Genomic DNA, 17017 nt, shown 5'->3' on the forward strand with positions numbered 1-17017 from the left:
GGATTCTTAATTTTCCTAGTCACCTGATCCCACCTCTGGTAGATCCAGGGGTCCGTGTTTGTCCAACTCTATATTTCATATTGCTTATAGGAGTTATGAGATTGATCACTGTTCGTTATCTTCACTTTTCATATTTATTTCATATTTGGTACATTGCTTTACCATAACAAGTTACAAATGAAGTTGGAATTTGGTTTATTCCGTTGATGTTATAAAGTTATGGCCCTTGGGCGTAGGAAAATAACATGAAGTATCAGTTTTCCGGACATTTTTTTTTATTGTGCTGGCAGATATTCATATGATATTTGGTACATTGCTTTGCCATTAGAAGTTACAGATCAAGTTCGAATATGACAAGTCAGCGGAGCCCAATAATATTCCACGAGAAGCACTAAAGGCAGATTCTGACAGCTAAGTTGACAATGTTCCACCACTCTCTAAGAGAAGATGGGAAGTGGAAACTATTCCCCAAGAATGGAAATCAAGCTTCCTAAAATGATCTTAGTAACTGTGCACACTATAGAGGAACAATACTATTAAATGTTCCAGGGAAGATATTCAATCGGATAATACTAAACAGAATGAAAGAAGGGGTGGATGTCAAGCTACGAGACCAGCAAGTCGGTTTTCGTAATAATAGATCTTGTATAGCAACACTACGTATCATCATTGAACAATGTACTGAATGGAATTCTTCCCTGTATATAAGCTTCATAGACTATGAAAAAGATTTTGACAGGGACACGATAGGGAAACTACTATGGCATTATGGAGTACCTGGTAAACTGGTAAATATCACCCGCAATTCCTATGAACACTTGACATGAAAGGTCATACACGAAGGACAGCTGTCGGAGGTATTCGAAGTTAAAACTGGAGTTCGTCAATGATGTTTATTGTCACCCTTCCTGTCCCTGCTTGCAATGAACTCATCCACATACAATAGGAGGAATGGAGTACATTGTACACCTTGGGTACTATTGGCTGAAATATATTTTCAGACGATCTGACACTCCTTTCATATACTCGGATCCAAATGCAAGAGAAAATGGCCACAGTTGCAGAAACACCAGCACAGTTAGGATTAATAATCAATAGAATGAATACACAGAAATTAAGAGCAAACACAACATCAGATTTCACTTCAAAATAAACATAAAAGGTGAGAGAATTGAAGAAACCGGTTTTGTGGACCAGTAAGGAGGAACGTAAGCAGATATAAAAGCTAGAATTAGCAACTCGGAAATATTTGGAAGGCCAGGGAAATTACAATACGCACTAAAATAAGACGGCTCAACACCAGTGTAAGGCAATGCCCCTGGAGGACAACAGTAACTGTTACAACAACAAACAGGATCCAGACATTCAGCAACACAATTGTCATGTCCGAGACCAATCCTCCAGATCAGATGGCCTGACAAAATCAGCAACACCGAACTGTGGGAGAGAGCAAACCAAGTCCCAGACGAAGAGGAGGTATTAAAGCGAAAAGGGGGTGGATAGGGCCCACTCTACGCAAACCATATACTAACATCACAATGCAAATACTATCCTGGAACCCCCAGGGAAAGAGCAAGAGGGGTAGGCCAAGAAACATCTGGCGGAGAGACCTGGAGGCCGATACCAAAACAATAGGACAAACTTCGAAGAACTGGAACAAATTACACAGGATAGACGGGCCTGGAGAAATCTTGTGGGTGTCCTATGCCTCAAAATGGGTAGTAGGCATAAGTAAGTTGTCCTATAAATTCTTCATATCAAATTTGAAAGCTATTTGTATGGTACTTATCAAGTTAAAAATGTTCGGTTGTTCACATACTAGTATATATTAACTGACTATTTTGGTACCACCCTGATACCAAAACCCCTACCGCTGGGAACATTAAATTTACGAATTTGGAAAAGGACTACCTGTTCTTTCTCAATATCCATTTAGTTTCAATTAAAAAGATGTAATTTATGTTTTTACATGTAAACACTATATACCAAGTTTGGCCCTGCCCTGGGGTCAGAACCCCTACCCAGGGGATCATGGAAGTTTCAATTTCGGTAGAGGGATTCCTGCTCTACATCACTATGCATTTAGTTTTTCTTACACATGTGTGGCTGTAGAGAAGATTTTGAAAATTGTTAAGTTTTTGGTAGTTTTTGCCCCGCCTTTAAGGCCCCAGAGGTGTAGGAGTCCTGAGATTTACAATTCATGTCCCAGAGAGGCTCCATGCCAAATTTGAAAAGAATTGGAATAGTACTTATCATTAAGTTAAAAATGTTCAATTGTTAAAGCTTGAGGACGGACGACAACCAATTGCAATAGGTTACATGAGTTTTCTAAGGTGACTTTAAAATCTCTAAAAAATGCTTGATAAAAACATAAACTTCTTACTATTCATTATTTGACTGGCTCAGTACAAATTTCTGCCTTGTAGCTATGTTTAATATATTTCTGTGAGATATAATAATGCATTGACCTTCAATTCAACAATAAAATTACATATCTTTAAAGTGTAACCCCCTATTTATGAAAAATAAACTACTTAGGTATGAAATACCATTACGCATGCCTCAATTTAACCCCCAATAGCTCTGTCAATACATTCGATGACTTTAAATTCAGCTTGTCAAGTGTAAACACTTGTTTTCGTTTTTGGATGGCCAATGCTCAATTTAATTCACCGGGCCTTGTATAGGCTACACTTGCACATAGGAGTAATGAATAACAAGAAAGCTCACCCGCAGAGACGGAGGGGCGTGAGAATGATCAGGTAGATGAGTCAAAGTACTCTGAAGTAGAAAATGTCTCTGTGGCTTACAAAACAGAGGACGAGTGTCAGCGACAGTGGTCGTCTGATCAGATCGGAATGAGAACGTTTCGTCAGATGAGGTTCCTACAGGAACATGACGGTCTCGCTCTAGGAAACATAAAGACAGCAAATCGTCACATGATGCTAGCTCTAGCTCCTCCTCAAGTGGTAATTCAGTCTGATTCAGATTCGGATATTTTTTTCATGTTCCGATGACCCAAGGTCCAAATTTAAAATTTCTAAAAAGATATTAAAATTCGTGATAAAGTACACACCGAAAGGAATTGTACAAAGGAAGAAGTCTCACGCCCCTGTCAGCAATAGCAAAACTATAGCATTGGCCGCGGATGTGCTTTGGGCAGCAACAATGATCTCCTTACATACCACAGAATTTCGTATCACTGGATGGGCTCCGTGAAAGGTGAAGATAACTTCTATGAGCAATACTAAATAGAGAGTTGGGTAAAATGGATATAACACAGGTGGAACCAGGTGCCTAGGAGGAGAAAGCATCCCTTGTCGACCGGCGTAAGCCCTATATCTTGATCACATACACTGTAAACGGAGTTATCCGTAGTCAAAATCAGTATGCCAAGAACGGCTTAACGATCGGTATGAAACACGTCAGACAGCATTTGACCCAATGATATGTTGTATTGGCAAACTAGATTGTTATAACGACCGTGTGTTTAACGAAATGCTTACTTTAAACGAGACTGTTGGAACCCCTGCACCATCAACTTGTTTATCAGCAGCCTGCCCTAAAAAGCTTTGGTAGGAACTGGACAGTACAGACTGGCAGACAACCACAAACACTTTGAGGTATCAAAGTCTGTGTGGGTATCTACGACAACAGACGAACGAGACAGATAGTTTAAGAAATGTAGACATTTCATGATGACAGGCAAGATGACAGTTACTTCAACTGACGGCAAGATGACGGTTGTCAAACCAAAGGCGGTTGAGGAAAAATTGGGGCAGAGGAAGCAGAAAATCAATGAGGACAACAACCCACAAGAAAAAATGTAATTAAATTGCTGATGGTGTGTACGCCGTATCTTATTGTTGAGATGCCCCATTTGGGGTAGGATTCGGCCATCTGCATTTAATTATATTTTCATGTAATTTATCCCTCTCACTGATATTCTTCCTTCGTTTAAAACCAATTTGCTTTTTCGTGTACAGGTTATCATTCTCTCCAAAGTAACTACTATAGCTATTCAACTATTAAAGCTTCAGGGGTACATGTGTATTTTTCTTTACCCCTTTTCTTACATTATTCAGTAGAAGCTTTGTGTTTCAAATAGTTGTCAACTGAACACCATGTATTGCCGCTTAGCTTCAGAAGCACATACATATGTATTGTACTCTTTTTTCTTTTGGATTTTTTAATATTCCATTCAATAGTCACTATTTGCTGGTTTTGGCTTTTTGGGGGGTATTCTTCATGACATTCAATAGTCGCTAGTTACTGAAGCAAATAATTGTTTGCTTTTTTATTGGTTTTGTCTTCATTTTTATGTCATTCAATAATCACTAGTTACTTTAGCAAATGAATGTTTGCCTTACCGAAAATTGCATTAAATGAAATGTATTGTTAATTCAGATCACATGCACTACAATGTTAATGTGCATTTCTTTTTGTTTCCATAGTTCCGTTATGCTATACATGTATATTGAAAACGTTGAATGGAATAAAAATAATACGAGTATTTATGCTTTTTCATTCATTAATAGAGGAAACAATGAATGGAGGAAGCGAGACATTTTACGTATTTGAGATTAATTAACTCGGATAGAATTTTAGAAAAGTATTTATCTCTTAAACCAAAGATTTATAGTTTTCATTAAACAAAATTAACAAAGAATAATTCAAACAAGTAATATATGAGAGGATACGAGAATTATAGGGACAAAAACTTCGATGACAGTTCATCAGACAGAGGCTACAAGAATTTGCTAGAGTTATCGTTCTTTGAAACATCGCTAATGCGAGAATTGAACACAATTTTCTATATTTACAACCACAATTTAGCATTTTCTGATCAAAATTGAACATATATAAACTGAATATGCATTAATTTATACGTTGGAAGGGGCATTTCGGTAGTTTAAGGGACAATTCGGTAAATCACGGGCATTATGGTAATTCGGGGTACCCTTTGATTTGTAAATATTGTGGTCGGATTCGATATTCCATATTGCCACCGGTCATGACCCGTGGCGTATAAGAATTTCCGCGGGAATAGGTCTTCACTCTTGAGTCTTACCTTCCTATCTGCTGTACGTGCTTTGTGTGTTTTGTATGTCCAGGCGTGGTCTCTTGCTTGTTTAGGTAGCTATGTCTTGTTATACTGCATATTAAAATATATATGTATCAATATACCTTCGCTTTGTAATTGCTTGACATTTTAACACAGCAAGAATGTCAACAATAGTCATTATTGATCATCTTTGACATTTTTTTAGCAATCGATTGCAGTCATCTCATTGTTGAACATTATTTCATTACTGACATTTTTCACCATCCCCTTCATTGTTTTCCCATCTTGTTTATTTTTATACCCCCCGCAACAAGTTGTGTGTGTGTGGGGGGGGGGGGTATACTGGAATCGGGTTGTCCGTCTGTCTGTCCGTCCGTCCGTCTGTAGACGCAATGGTTTCCGGGCTCTATAGCATTATCCTTTCCACCTACCGTCACCATATCATATATATGGACTACCCATGGGATGAAGATGTTCCATATCGATTTTGGGGTCAAAAGGTCAAAGGTCAAGTGCCCTGGACATCGAAGTAGCAATATGGTTTCCGGGCTCTAAAGCGTTATCCTTTCCACCTACAGTCACTATATCATACATATGGACTACCCATGAGATGAAGATGTTCCCTATCGATTTTGGGGTCAAAAGGTCAAAGGTCAAGCGCACTGGACATCGAAGTAGCAATATGGTTTCCGGGCTCTAAAGCGTTATCCTTTCCACCTACAGTCACTATATCATACATATGGACTACCCATGAGATGAAGATGTTCCCTATCGATTTTGGGGTCAAAAGGTCAAAGGTCAAGCGCACTGGACATCGAAGTAGCAATATGGTTTCCGGGCTCTAAAGCGTTATCCTTTCCACCTACAGTCACCATATCATACATATGGACTACCCATGGGATGAAGATGTTCCCTATCGATTTTGGGGTCAAAAGGTCAAAGGTCAAGTGCACTGGACATCGAAGTAGCAATATGGTTTCTGGGCTCGGTCAAGTGCACTGGACATCGAAGTAGCAATATGGTTTCTGGGCTCTAAAGCGTTATCCTTTCCACCTACAGTCACCATATCATACATATGGACTACCCATGGGATGAAGATGTTCCCTATCGATTTTGGGGTCAAAAGGTCACACGCACTGGACATCGAAGTAGCAATATGGTTCGGTTTGTCATGCCATTTGTTTTTTACACTCAGAAAAGAGGTAGTTTATACCTATTACCAACACCCTTTGGGAGATTGGGGTAAGCGGGGGGTATTCTTAGTGAGCATTGCTCACAGTACCTCTTGTTCATGTTTGATTCTTATATTTCATAAATCATATCAACCCTTTCTCAATTGGTGTTTCTCTCTGTCATCAACACATCCAGAGGTCGAACTTTAATAAAATACTTAGTGTAAGATTTAATTTGCATTTTCCAAATTTATCCGGATTATTTTTCACATACTTTTTATATCCAATTTTGTCAGAATGTAAAATTTTAGAACTGAATATTCTTGCACGGGATTTTGCTTGCTATGGTGAATTCAAGCTGTTTGACCCTATATTCACAGATACATAGGAAAATAATCACGGTAATTATCTTTATAGTGATAGTATGAATACATTGTTGACTTATTATGTTTTGACATATCGTATTTTTATTGTAAACAAGGTTAATCATAATCTCGAGTAGGTCTATGAGATGTAAACAATCGTTTACATAGTCATGTCAGATATTATATTTATTTGCTTAAATTATTCAGCAGTGTCAGTATTACTAGTTATTATATTAAGTATTTTATAGTGTATTACTAGGTCAGTCTATGGTACAACATTTCAGTAATAGATATAATGCACAGCATACTTGTAAGTTTGTTTATTTATTCTTCATTGTAGTCAATCTTTTCCCTTGTAACCTATGTGGTGAAAATAAAGATGAAAGCGGGAAACGAATAGACAATTATTTATGAAGTGTGATAAGGAAAACAGTCTCATTCACTATACTTAGTATTTGGGGGGGGGGGGGGGGGTCACGATTGCTGCCTAAGCTACTGATCACGGCCGCCAATCTTGTTAGCCGGGCAGTTGCGTGTTTTGTTCCCTACTTTACTACATATCTAAACTGTCCAACTCATCCTGTGTGGATATGTCTGATGAAAACGTGTACATCTTTTGTCTCGCAAACGAAAATTTTTCGTACGATCTGCTAGATGTAGGTTAATTGGTGTAACAAAACAAATCGTACAGCTAAATACCTCATATACGAAAATTCATGGAACGAGTCTATATTAAATATGAAGACAAAAGAAATACAGTTTGAACAAGTAAAAGCCACGCGTACGAAAAGACATGGAACGACTCCTCAATAAAGGTCAACACAGAAGAAGATCATTGAACACAATGAATAAAACGACTAAAATTTTGTTTGAAATACAAGTTGTAAAAGAAAAAAGATACCGTGGTTATATTTTAAAAAGTTCTAAAACAAGAGCTCAACAAATTTTAAAACGAGAACTTGAGTAATTAAAGAGAAACTGGGTTAAAAATAGTCAGCGGTCCCAGAGCTGCCATTACATATCGCAAACACACAACTTAAAAAATTCAAGTTCTGTCGTCAATTAAAAGATCGAGTGTATTGAGGGCCTTTTTAGAATAAGTGATTTAAGGTTCTCATTTTCAACTATATCAACGTCGCAGGATCGCTGTTTTGTTGCAAACAACACAAAACTGGGTCGGTCTCAGACAATTATTTTATTTCAATAGAAGGGGAGAAAACGTAGAAAAAATATGAAAACATACTCACAAACATGCACACAAGATAATAGACATACATAAAACACAAGACGTAAACTAAAAGACATTTAAACATTTACGATAAACGATGATCCTAATATTAATACGATTGCCAGTATAATTGCATATATCTAACAAGTATATGAATTACAAGATAAATGTAAATCTTACCAGGCAAAATGAAAAATATATTTATGTTACATCGAGTGAATCGATATTTTAGAAAGGACTGTCCAATATAATCGTATTGGTACAAGGCTTAGAGTGGGGATTTTGGCGGGGTTCCTAACTTTATATAGTACACAGGTTAGTAACACATGCATAATTAATTAGTATTCGGTAAAATCCATTGGTCCGCAGTATTATGAACTCAGACCACTGGTCAGTCAAACGTAAAGTTGAACTAAACATAGAAATAATGGGCAATACTAAAGGCCGGAATGGAGGTAGTGGTACTCAAAAAAGTACCTATATCTCCGTTAATACTCATTATATTTTTATTCGGTAAAAAATCCCATAATCTATGGGGCAACACCTTCCAGAATTTGATAAGATATTAACATTTTATTATTGATAAGACCATGAAAATCCCACCGGAATGAACGAAGGTTGTAAAAAGTTAGTGTTTTCCCAGTGTAGTCGGTGCCACATATTTCTTTATATCTCCTAAAATATCTAATATTTTCTTATTCGATAAACTTTCCCACAATCGATGGGGCAAATACTTTCAGAACATAATTTCATGACATTTAGATGATTTCTAATACATGAAAATCCTGCCGGAATGAGTAAATGTTGTGAAAATATGGAGGCGTCGTGTGAAGAAGTATGTATTGTATAATCTGTAATATCTCGTAAAACAATTTATATTATCTTATTCGGATAAATTTCCCGAAATCTACGGGTCAAGACCTTTTCAAATATATATGGGTTTTAGCATTTTGTTAATTTTAAGTATATGAAAATCATGTCGGAACGGATAAAAAATATGCACATTTTCATGTCGAAATCGAAGAGTCGGTATTCAGCAACAGGTGTTGACCTAATTAGGAGGTGTGAAATTCATAACTGTGAAGTGGACTTACTCTTCTGTTATTAAAACAATGATAAAATTGTAATAAAAACCTCAACATAGTATTAAATTTGATTTTTATTCACGATAATGTTCAGTACACAACCATTCATTACAATCGGGTGAAACATTTGCACATTTTGATTGCTTCCAAACATCTCAACATTTTCTCCCCACTTTATAATCACACCCTACCATTGCATCCACCCAATCGGGAAAACCACATGGACAACAACATTGGATTTTAACAATTTTATGTTTTAAAGTGTCATTAAAAACAAAATTACTATTTTGTGGAAATTTAGTAAAATGGCCGTTTCCGATACACTGAATTAGATGTTCCCTTATGCACTCGGTTTTGAAAAATGTTTTGCTCTCAAAAAAAAAAAGCTCATTATAACAAAATTCCACTAAATTTGCAATGCCAAATAAACCACAATCGTTACCATTTTCTTGCTGTTGAATATCTAAAAAAAAAAAAAAAAAAAAAAAAAAAAGATTATAGGAATAGACGTTTTAGTCCTCCCGTAAATTAGTGACAACTGAATTTCAAGTGCTGGTGTATTAACAGTGTGGTTTTTCATATTACTTAAGCTATCCAAAATACAAACCTCGTTGTATTTAGACTCCAAAGATAGAACCCAATGATCCCTACCCGTGTGCTGTATTTGCACTGATGGCGGTGAAGCAGATTGAAATTGCAAATCCATCCCCGGGGATCTAAAATAGTTTCTTTATGAGATAATTTAAAGTGCGCAAAAATGGTAAGTTGGTTCAGAAATACATTTCAAAATATAAGAATAAAAAATTATGATCGTGCGTGCATTCAATACCGAGATATTCCCCGTCAAAGTTAGCTATTTTTGCACCTGCCCGAAACCAATCAACTGAACTTCCGGTTTTACTATATTTAGCCATAATGACGTGTGACGTCACAACCCATCAGTCTCAAACAGGCTAGTATGGCAAATGTGAGCGATACCTCCGTTTCTGTGGACGAAATCGACCTCCACATATCATTTGCAGCGTCTTCCTTTAAAGATTATCGTAACGAGGACTTACAGGACATCGTCCCTTACCAATAAGAGCCAGCTGCAATGGATTTCGATTATTTCGACGAGTTAAATGGGGAGAATGCTGAACGTGAACAACTTGAACATCGCCTCGGAAGCACGGAATGGTAAGGCGCCGTTAGACTGTTTGTTTATAAAATAAATTTTGGGAAATACGAAATTGATCAATCATATTTAACTGTACATTAATGATAAAAATTACAGATGTCTAATCACCATATTACGTCTGTCCGCGTCGTATTCACAGGAATCTGCAATTTTGTCTGTAATAACAATGTTAGTGGTCGCACTGGTGTGTACGGTGTCTTCCCACTTAGCCAACATTTTGAAAAAATACAGATAACTCTGTGTTGGCTAAGTGGGAATTGGGTGCAGGTAGAGAACAAAAGAATTTAATTACAGGTAGGCTATAGTCTGTTTTCCGATATAACCAGAATAAGGCAATAAGAATATTTTGTAGGATATATACATGTATAATGATAGAATATATTGAGATTTTGTCCCTTTTTTAAATAATTCATTTAATGATATTATGATTTCTATAATCAAATAACTTTAAAAATTATCTTTTTTAAATAATGATCTGGTTTGTTTTCCTTCTATTTATGAATTTTATTTTGCTGGATATATAATAGTTTGTCTTCTTTGTCTTTTTAATCTTAATTTTGTAAATCAATTACTTTAAATTATAGCTTAACGTTAATGTACCTAAAAATACCAAGTTTCAAATGATAAACATTAAATATTTATTTAGTTATGTTGTTTTATCATGCAAATATACATGGAATCTCAATTTAGAATTACATTTATGGTAGATACTATTTCAACTCTAAAATACATGATATGAAATAAAAAGTGCTTGTATAAAGTAATAATATTTTATTAATGTTGCATATTAAAATGTTATAAGATATGATAATAAATGAGACACAAATGAAATAGAAATCATGTATCGACAACCACTGTCATCACAATCCAATTACTGTTCACGCGAGAGAAAAAAACCCCCACACATTTACATCATTTCACCATGATCACTGTTCACTCGAAATGAATTAGATGGGAAGCTGCATCCGCATATGCTACTATGTCCATTTGACCTTGACGCATCCTGTCCTTGAGACGCTGTAGACGAGAATCCAACTGGCGGTATTTTCTCTTTTTGGGACGCACGACACCTCCTGCTGTAATCTGAATGATCTTTGCCTCATTTGCAGCTTCTTCCTTTTTTAGCATCTCTACGAACACAAAGATATTTGGGTGGGCACGTCTGCACATTCTGTTAAACTTGTGGTGCCATCCCTCAACTGCGTTGGTGGTTCTTGGACCGTCATGATCAGAGTGGTTCCAAAGATGAAAATGTCCCTCAACCCACGTCTCTGTCACATAATCCTTGAATCGCATAATGGCATCGGTATTGTCATCATTATCCTCTAAGGCCTGGAACCACACATCTTCAACACGGTGATCTGGAACCAGGGGGAGGACGGCAGCTCTTCTCACAAGGCGATGGAAGTCCTCATTCTCTCTAAACTCAGTTGTTAGGCCACAGTTTTGAACTTTCCTCCTAATGCACTGAGTGTAGTGGAAAAAGCATCCGCGAATGGTTGTGTTTGGAAAGTTATCTTTCACTGCATTTCTGGCTGCCACCTCAAAATCGATCGTCCAGGATTCAGGTGTCAACACAGAATGTCGTTCATTGACTGCGGTCTTCAAGAGGGAAAACAGACGTCTGTAAGTTGCTTCAGTCTTGTTAGGAAGCAAGGCAAACACAAGAGGGAAAACTGTTCCATCAACATCTGCATGAAGAGTGTAAATCTGGGCGAAAAGAGATGTACAGGAATAAAAAGTCCCATCACTAAACACAGTTTAAGAGGCACAAAGTCTCTGAAGATTGGCATCAGTGGCAAACACAATTATTCTGTTTCCTGCTTCATCTCTGTCGTCACATAACAGGAATCTCTCACGGGCAAAGGTCTCCGTCCATGAATCCTGGAGGTTGATTTCCTCTTGTGTGGTGGGAAGTTTGGGCATCATTTTCCCTCGACTACGGTACAGCACAGACTTACAGGATTGAAAAGTAGGGATCTGTTTAATCATGTCTACCACAGTGTCATCACAGTCAGCATTCCACAGTGCTCCTAACTCTTCATCATATATAGAGGATAAGGGTGCTGCTTCATCTCTGCATCTTTTCTTCACTTTGCTGAAGAAGGATTCTGCTGCCAAACCAATGAAGTCCCCTTCATGATTGTGAGGCCGCCCAAAAAACACAAGGATGTTGTCCACTGTAACAACTTTAGCAGGGCACTGTCGGTCTACACATCTCTAATATGTTCGATCGTTGCGTCTTGTCCTCACTGAATACTTATATCCACCATTAAGAAGATAAAATTCTCCTCTACCGTTCTCTAAAAAGTTGACTTGCACCTGTAGATTGGCCATTTTTCTTTAAAATGATTTTTTGAAAAAATGGACAGTCCAGAAAATAATTAAGATCTCATAATTTTCAGGCTTGTGATTCTGTAACTCAGTGATCATAATTATGCCTATCTAGCAAATACTCTTTGAGAACAGCAATCTAATCTCAATTTAGTAATTATACATCCAATTTAAACCATAAATAATTATTACTATGTACACTATTCTAATCAGGTCTATAATAGGGTTAATGTAAAAACTTGTTTAAAAGAAATGCAGATCTATATTTCTTTTCAAGATTTTATTTATTTTCATTTTTTTTTTACACAATTAATCTTTTTTTTTATGTCATAACAGATAATTTCAATTTTTTTGTTTATCAATTATATGTTACATGTACAAATCTGGATATTGAAAAGTAGATTTATATATCAATCAGTATAATACTTGTATATGTATTTATGTTACCAAACATTCATAACCATTTTTTAACATAAATATATGCTTTTGTTTATTTGTTTTCATATTATTTTAAAGCAAGTCCTTCACAGGTAAAACATTTACCTGTGAAAACAAACTATAGCTTGCTGATCACTCAGGTGTAAAAATCAAAATGTTGGCTATGTGGGAATAGGATTTTTCAAAATGTTGCCTAAGTGGGAATAAACCGTGTGTACCATACCACCCCTTAGTAATTAGGGAGTGATATGGTATCTACCCTCAATTTTCAATAGGCCTACTATTATTACAGACAAAATTATTTGTTCCTGTTGTGTATTTTCGCTCATCACTTCATTGGGAAAGAGCTGAAAAATAACATTGATTTTTCTATCCTCTCATGTGACTGTTTATACTGTTATATTTGTACTTACAATTTTTCTAAGAATTTTTTAAAAATTATCATCTAGAGGAGAATTGTCTTATCTTTTCCCCATTATTGAGTTCTCTATCCTTTCACAAATTCACATGGTTTACAAATCATTTTAGGTGTCAATGTGGATTCTATTTCCATATGTCAGCTGCCAAGAAAAGTGTATGCTGCACCGAATTACCAAGGGTTGATGAGAAGAGGGGAGTCATTCAACAAGGAACTGGCCTGCTTTACTGAACACCCTGGGTTTTCATCAGTGTGTTTAATTGTGCATGAGCTCGAGACGGCATAATACCAATACTGATCCCAGTATGGAGAAATGAGGGCACCAATTGAAGAGCAAGTCAATTTTTTTTATTGATTTAATCAATAGAAAATTCACATGATCATTGGGTCCGATTGCTAGTTTATCATTAGTGAATAATTCCAAACATTTCCTGGAATTACAGGCGTAACAGATACACAACACACAGGCAATTTGTTTGATGGTGCTAAGGATACCTAGGGCACAAGGTGCGAGTCCCTCTACACTCATGTGCTGTGACGAATTCCTTTGCCTCTGAGGAGTATCAAGGATTCAATGCACCTGAGTGATGGTATGATTTAGTTGAAGCAACTTTTTTTTAAACAAATGTACGATTCATACATGATGCATACCAAAAAATTCAAGCACAACATTTAACAGAAATGGCCCAAAAATAATACATTTATGAACATAATGGTAGTAAAAAATATTATTATGAATAAATACTGGCAAAACAGAATACTACAAAATATAAATTTTCTAGAAAGCATCAGCTACACAAACAATATTTCAAATAAAATGTTTCTGCACCCAGGAACGGTACGAAGACCCTGCTTTCATGTTCCCATTTTTAAAAAAAGTTTTATCATTTTTTAACTCTTACTACTATTATATACACTAAGCTAATACTACATATACTATGCTAATATTTCATTCTATAAATTATTTGCAAAAAAACACGGTTGCATGCAAGACCAAACATATTGTTACCCAACGATCAGACCCTATATCATGGTTGTTCCCAGTCTTTTTTATTTGTAAAAAATAACAAAATTTGTTTTCACAACCTACTACTCTATATGACTTTGGTTCAGATTTAAACAAAACCAAAGATAAAGGTGTTTCACAATGATTTAACATTTTTAAATAATATTAAAATAGAGCACATCTGTATGACCAACATATCTTTTATCTGCTTTGCTAGAATGTCCAAATAACTAGTATTACGTTTTGTTCACATTCACACGGATGTCTCCTTTCGACTGAACCTCGATGTAAAATGTATCTCTGCTTCTTCTTTATCAAGATGGAAAAATTCACTGCACATTGGAGGTGGTTAAGATGGTAATGGTTCTGATGACCCTTGAAAGGCCAAATAAGTCTCCTTCATCAGGACTGATGGGCTGGAATATATGGACACTATTTAAAATTTTATGTATGCTTTATATCCTTATAAATAAATTGCTCTTTACTATATGTATTGTATTTTGATAAAGAATAAAAATTCTCATTATTGATTAACTTTGTTATTGCTGTTTTAAACTTGATTGAAAGAAAAGTGACAAATGCAAAAATAGTAAAAATGCCATGCCAATTAATTTTGATATGAATTATGATAGTGGATTACCTTTAGAAGTGCATTCTTACTAAATGTTGGATCCACAGACTTCCTACATGTACGAACACTGCATTCCCCACGCTTGAACTTCGGGAAGCTGATTTTAAATTCTTGATCCCCCTTCTTCGTTATGGCATGTAGCCTTGAGGAATTCTCATTAAAATGTAGAGCAGCAATCATCATAAAATAAGTGTTATGATAGTGCTTTATAATGTATTTATTGTAATTCTATTCTTATTTTGAAATAAAATGTCCCCATGTAAATATTGAAATAATTTGCAGTGGGGGGATCCTGATCATTCAGAGAGGGGGTGGGTATCCCGAAGGTCGGAACCCTCCCCTTTCATCAGAAAATTTTGCTAAAAAACACCCACACAAATAGATGGTGACCCCCCCCCCCCCCTTAACAACTAAAATTTAATAATGGTATAACCCCCTCCTTTTCCAAATTTCCTGGATCTGCCCATGATTTGTGTAAATTAAATCATTTTTGGAAATAATTTAATTCTTATTAACGTATAAATCCAAAGGATGTACATGTAGGAGTTATGATCAGAATTGGTATCTTTGCAATGTTAACATTTAATCGTGTTGGAAAAATAATATTGCCCAATAAAAGAGTAATAGAAGTCTACGTATATTTAAATTATGCAAAGTTCTTGATCACATTACTAAGATAGGTCAGTGGATCTATATGACATAATATGTTTAAACGGCAATCTAATCCAGGGTCCTGATCAGATGGGGGCATGTAAGAAAATCGTTATATGGTACGTGTATTGTAACTTATAAAGCTTATCAACGTCACAGACTACACTAAAAATTATCAAGTTTCTTACTGATTGAATCTTCATAATAAAGTTACACACGACCTACCCTATTTTTCTCCAGCTTGACGGCAGCTTGGCGCTTGGGTTTAGGCTTGGGCGAAGAGAGGAGGGCAAGGTTGAAGTCGTCCACTTTCCTCTTAGGATAAAGCGATAGAATCGCACCAGGGCAGAGGCGTTTTTTCGCAGGAATTACAAATTCTCTCATCATTGAAAACTGAGCCTCGAAACATCCGTCCGTGAAATGCGCACTACAATGAACAATATACTGGGACGATCCTGTCCAGTCTGCACGGGTCAGTCTCACAAATCGAGTCCATGCTGCTCTCTGTCGCTCGTCCTTTGGGAAAACATGGACGGAAACGGTGTCCGAGGGCCTGTTGTTGTATCCTGCAACCACACACATGCGTCCCTACCTCTTACTCATTTCTCTTCGAATATTTTCTTCTCATACTCTCGTCTTGTTGTGAAGAAACCGCCAATGATGGGTTGTGACGTCAGATCCGGTATTACATTTTCAGTCTCGTTTTCGGTATCGTAAAGGTGTGAATTTACGAAAAAGGTTCTTGTTGCCCATTATATCATTTATTGATTAAAAGATAATAGAAAGAATTTTACTATCGGTATTTATTATGCCCCCGAGATCGAAGATCGGGGGGGGGGGTTATTGTTTTTGTCCTGTCTGTCATTCTGTCTGAAACTTTAACCTTGCTAATAACTTTTGAACAGTATGTGATAGAGTTTTGATATTTCACATGAGTATTCCTTGTGACCAGACCTTTCCGTGGGTACCAATATTTTTGAGACCTTGACCTTGGAGTATAACCTACTTGTTGAAAACTTTAACCTTGCTAATAACTTTTGAACAGTAAGAGATAGAGCTTTGATATTTCACATGAGTATTCCTTGTGACCAGACCTTTCCGTAGGTACCAACATTTTTTGACCGCGTGACCTTGACCTTGGAGTTTGACCTACTTTTTGAAAACTTTAACCTTGCTAATAACTTTTGAACAATAAGTGATAGAGCTTTGATATTTAACATGAGTATTCCTTGTTACAAGACCTTTCCGTTGGTATTGAACCTTTAAACCTTGACATTTGACCTACTTTTAATTTTTTTGTTTTACATTGGTCATAACTTCTAAATTGTAAATATTAGAGCTTTCATATTTTACATGAGCACTTCTTTTGATAACATCTTTCTACTGGTACCAAGACATTCACCCTTGTGACCTTGGCCATCTTCGAAATTGGCCATTATCGGGGGAA

At 36.4% G+C, this 17017-nt stretch overlaps 1 protein-coding gene across 1 annotated transcript; it reads right to left on the bottom strand.

Moving 5' to 3' along the window:
* Positions 1-11015: 11015 nt before the first annotated feature.
* On the bottom strand, positions 11016-12021 carry LOC125661890 (uncharacterized). Its single transcript, XM_056160962.1, has 2 exons — positions 11865-12021; positions 11016-11783 (listed from the first exon to the last, which is right to left on the bottom strand). The coding sequence occupies exons 1-2, from the start codon at positions 12019-12021 to the stop codon at positions 11026-11028; spliced, it is 915 nt and encodes a 304-aa protein (XP_056016937.1). The 3' UTR covers positions 11016-11025.
* Between the last annotated feature and the right edge of the window lie 4996 nt (positions 12022-17017).

This window comes from Ostrea edulis, chromosome 3 (genome assembly GCF_947568905.1).
Source record: "Ostrea edulis chromosome 3, xbOstEdul1.1, whole genome shotgun sequence".
NCBI classification, from domain to species: domain Eukaryota; kingdom Metazoa; phylum Mollusca; class Bivalvia; order Ostreida; family Ostreidae; genus Ostrea; species Ostrea edulis.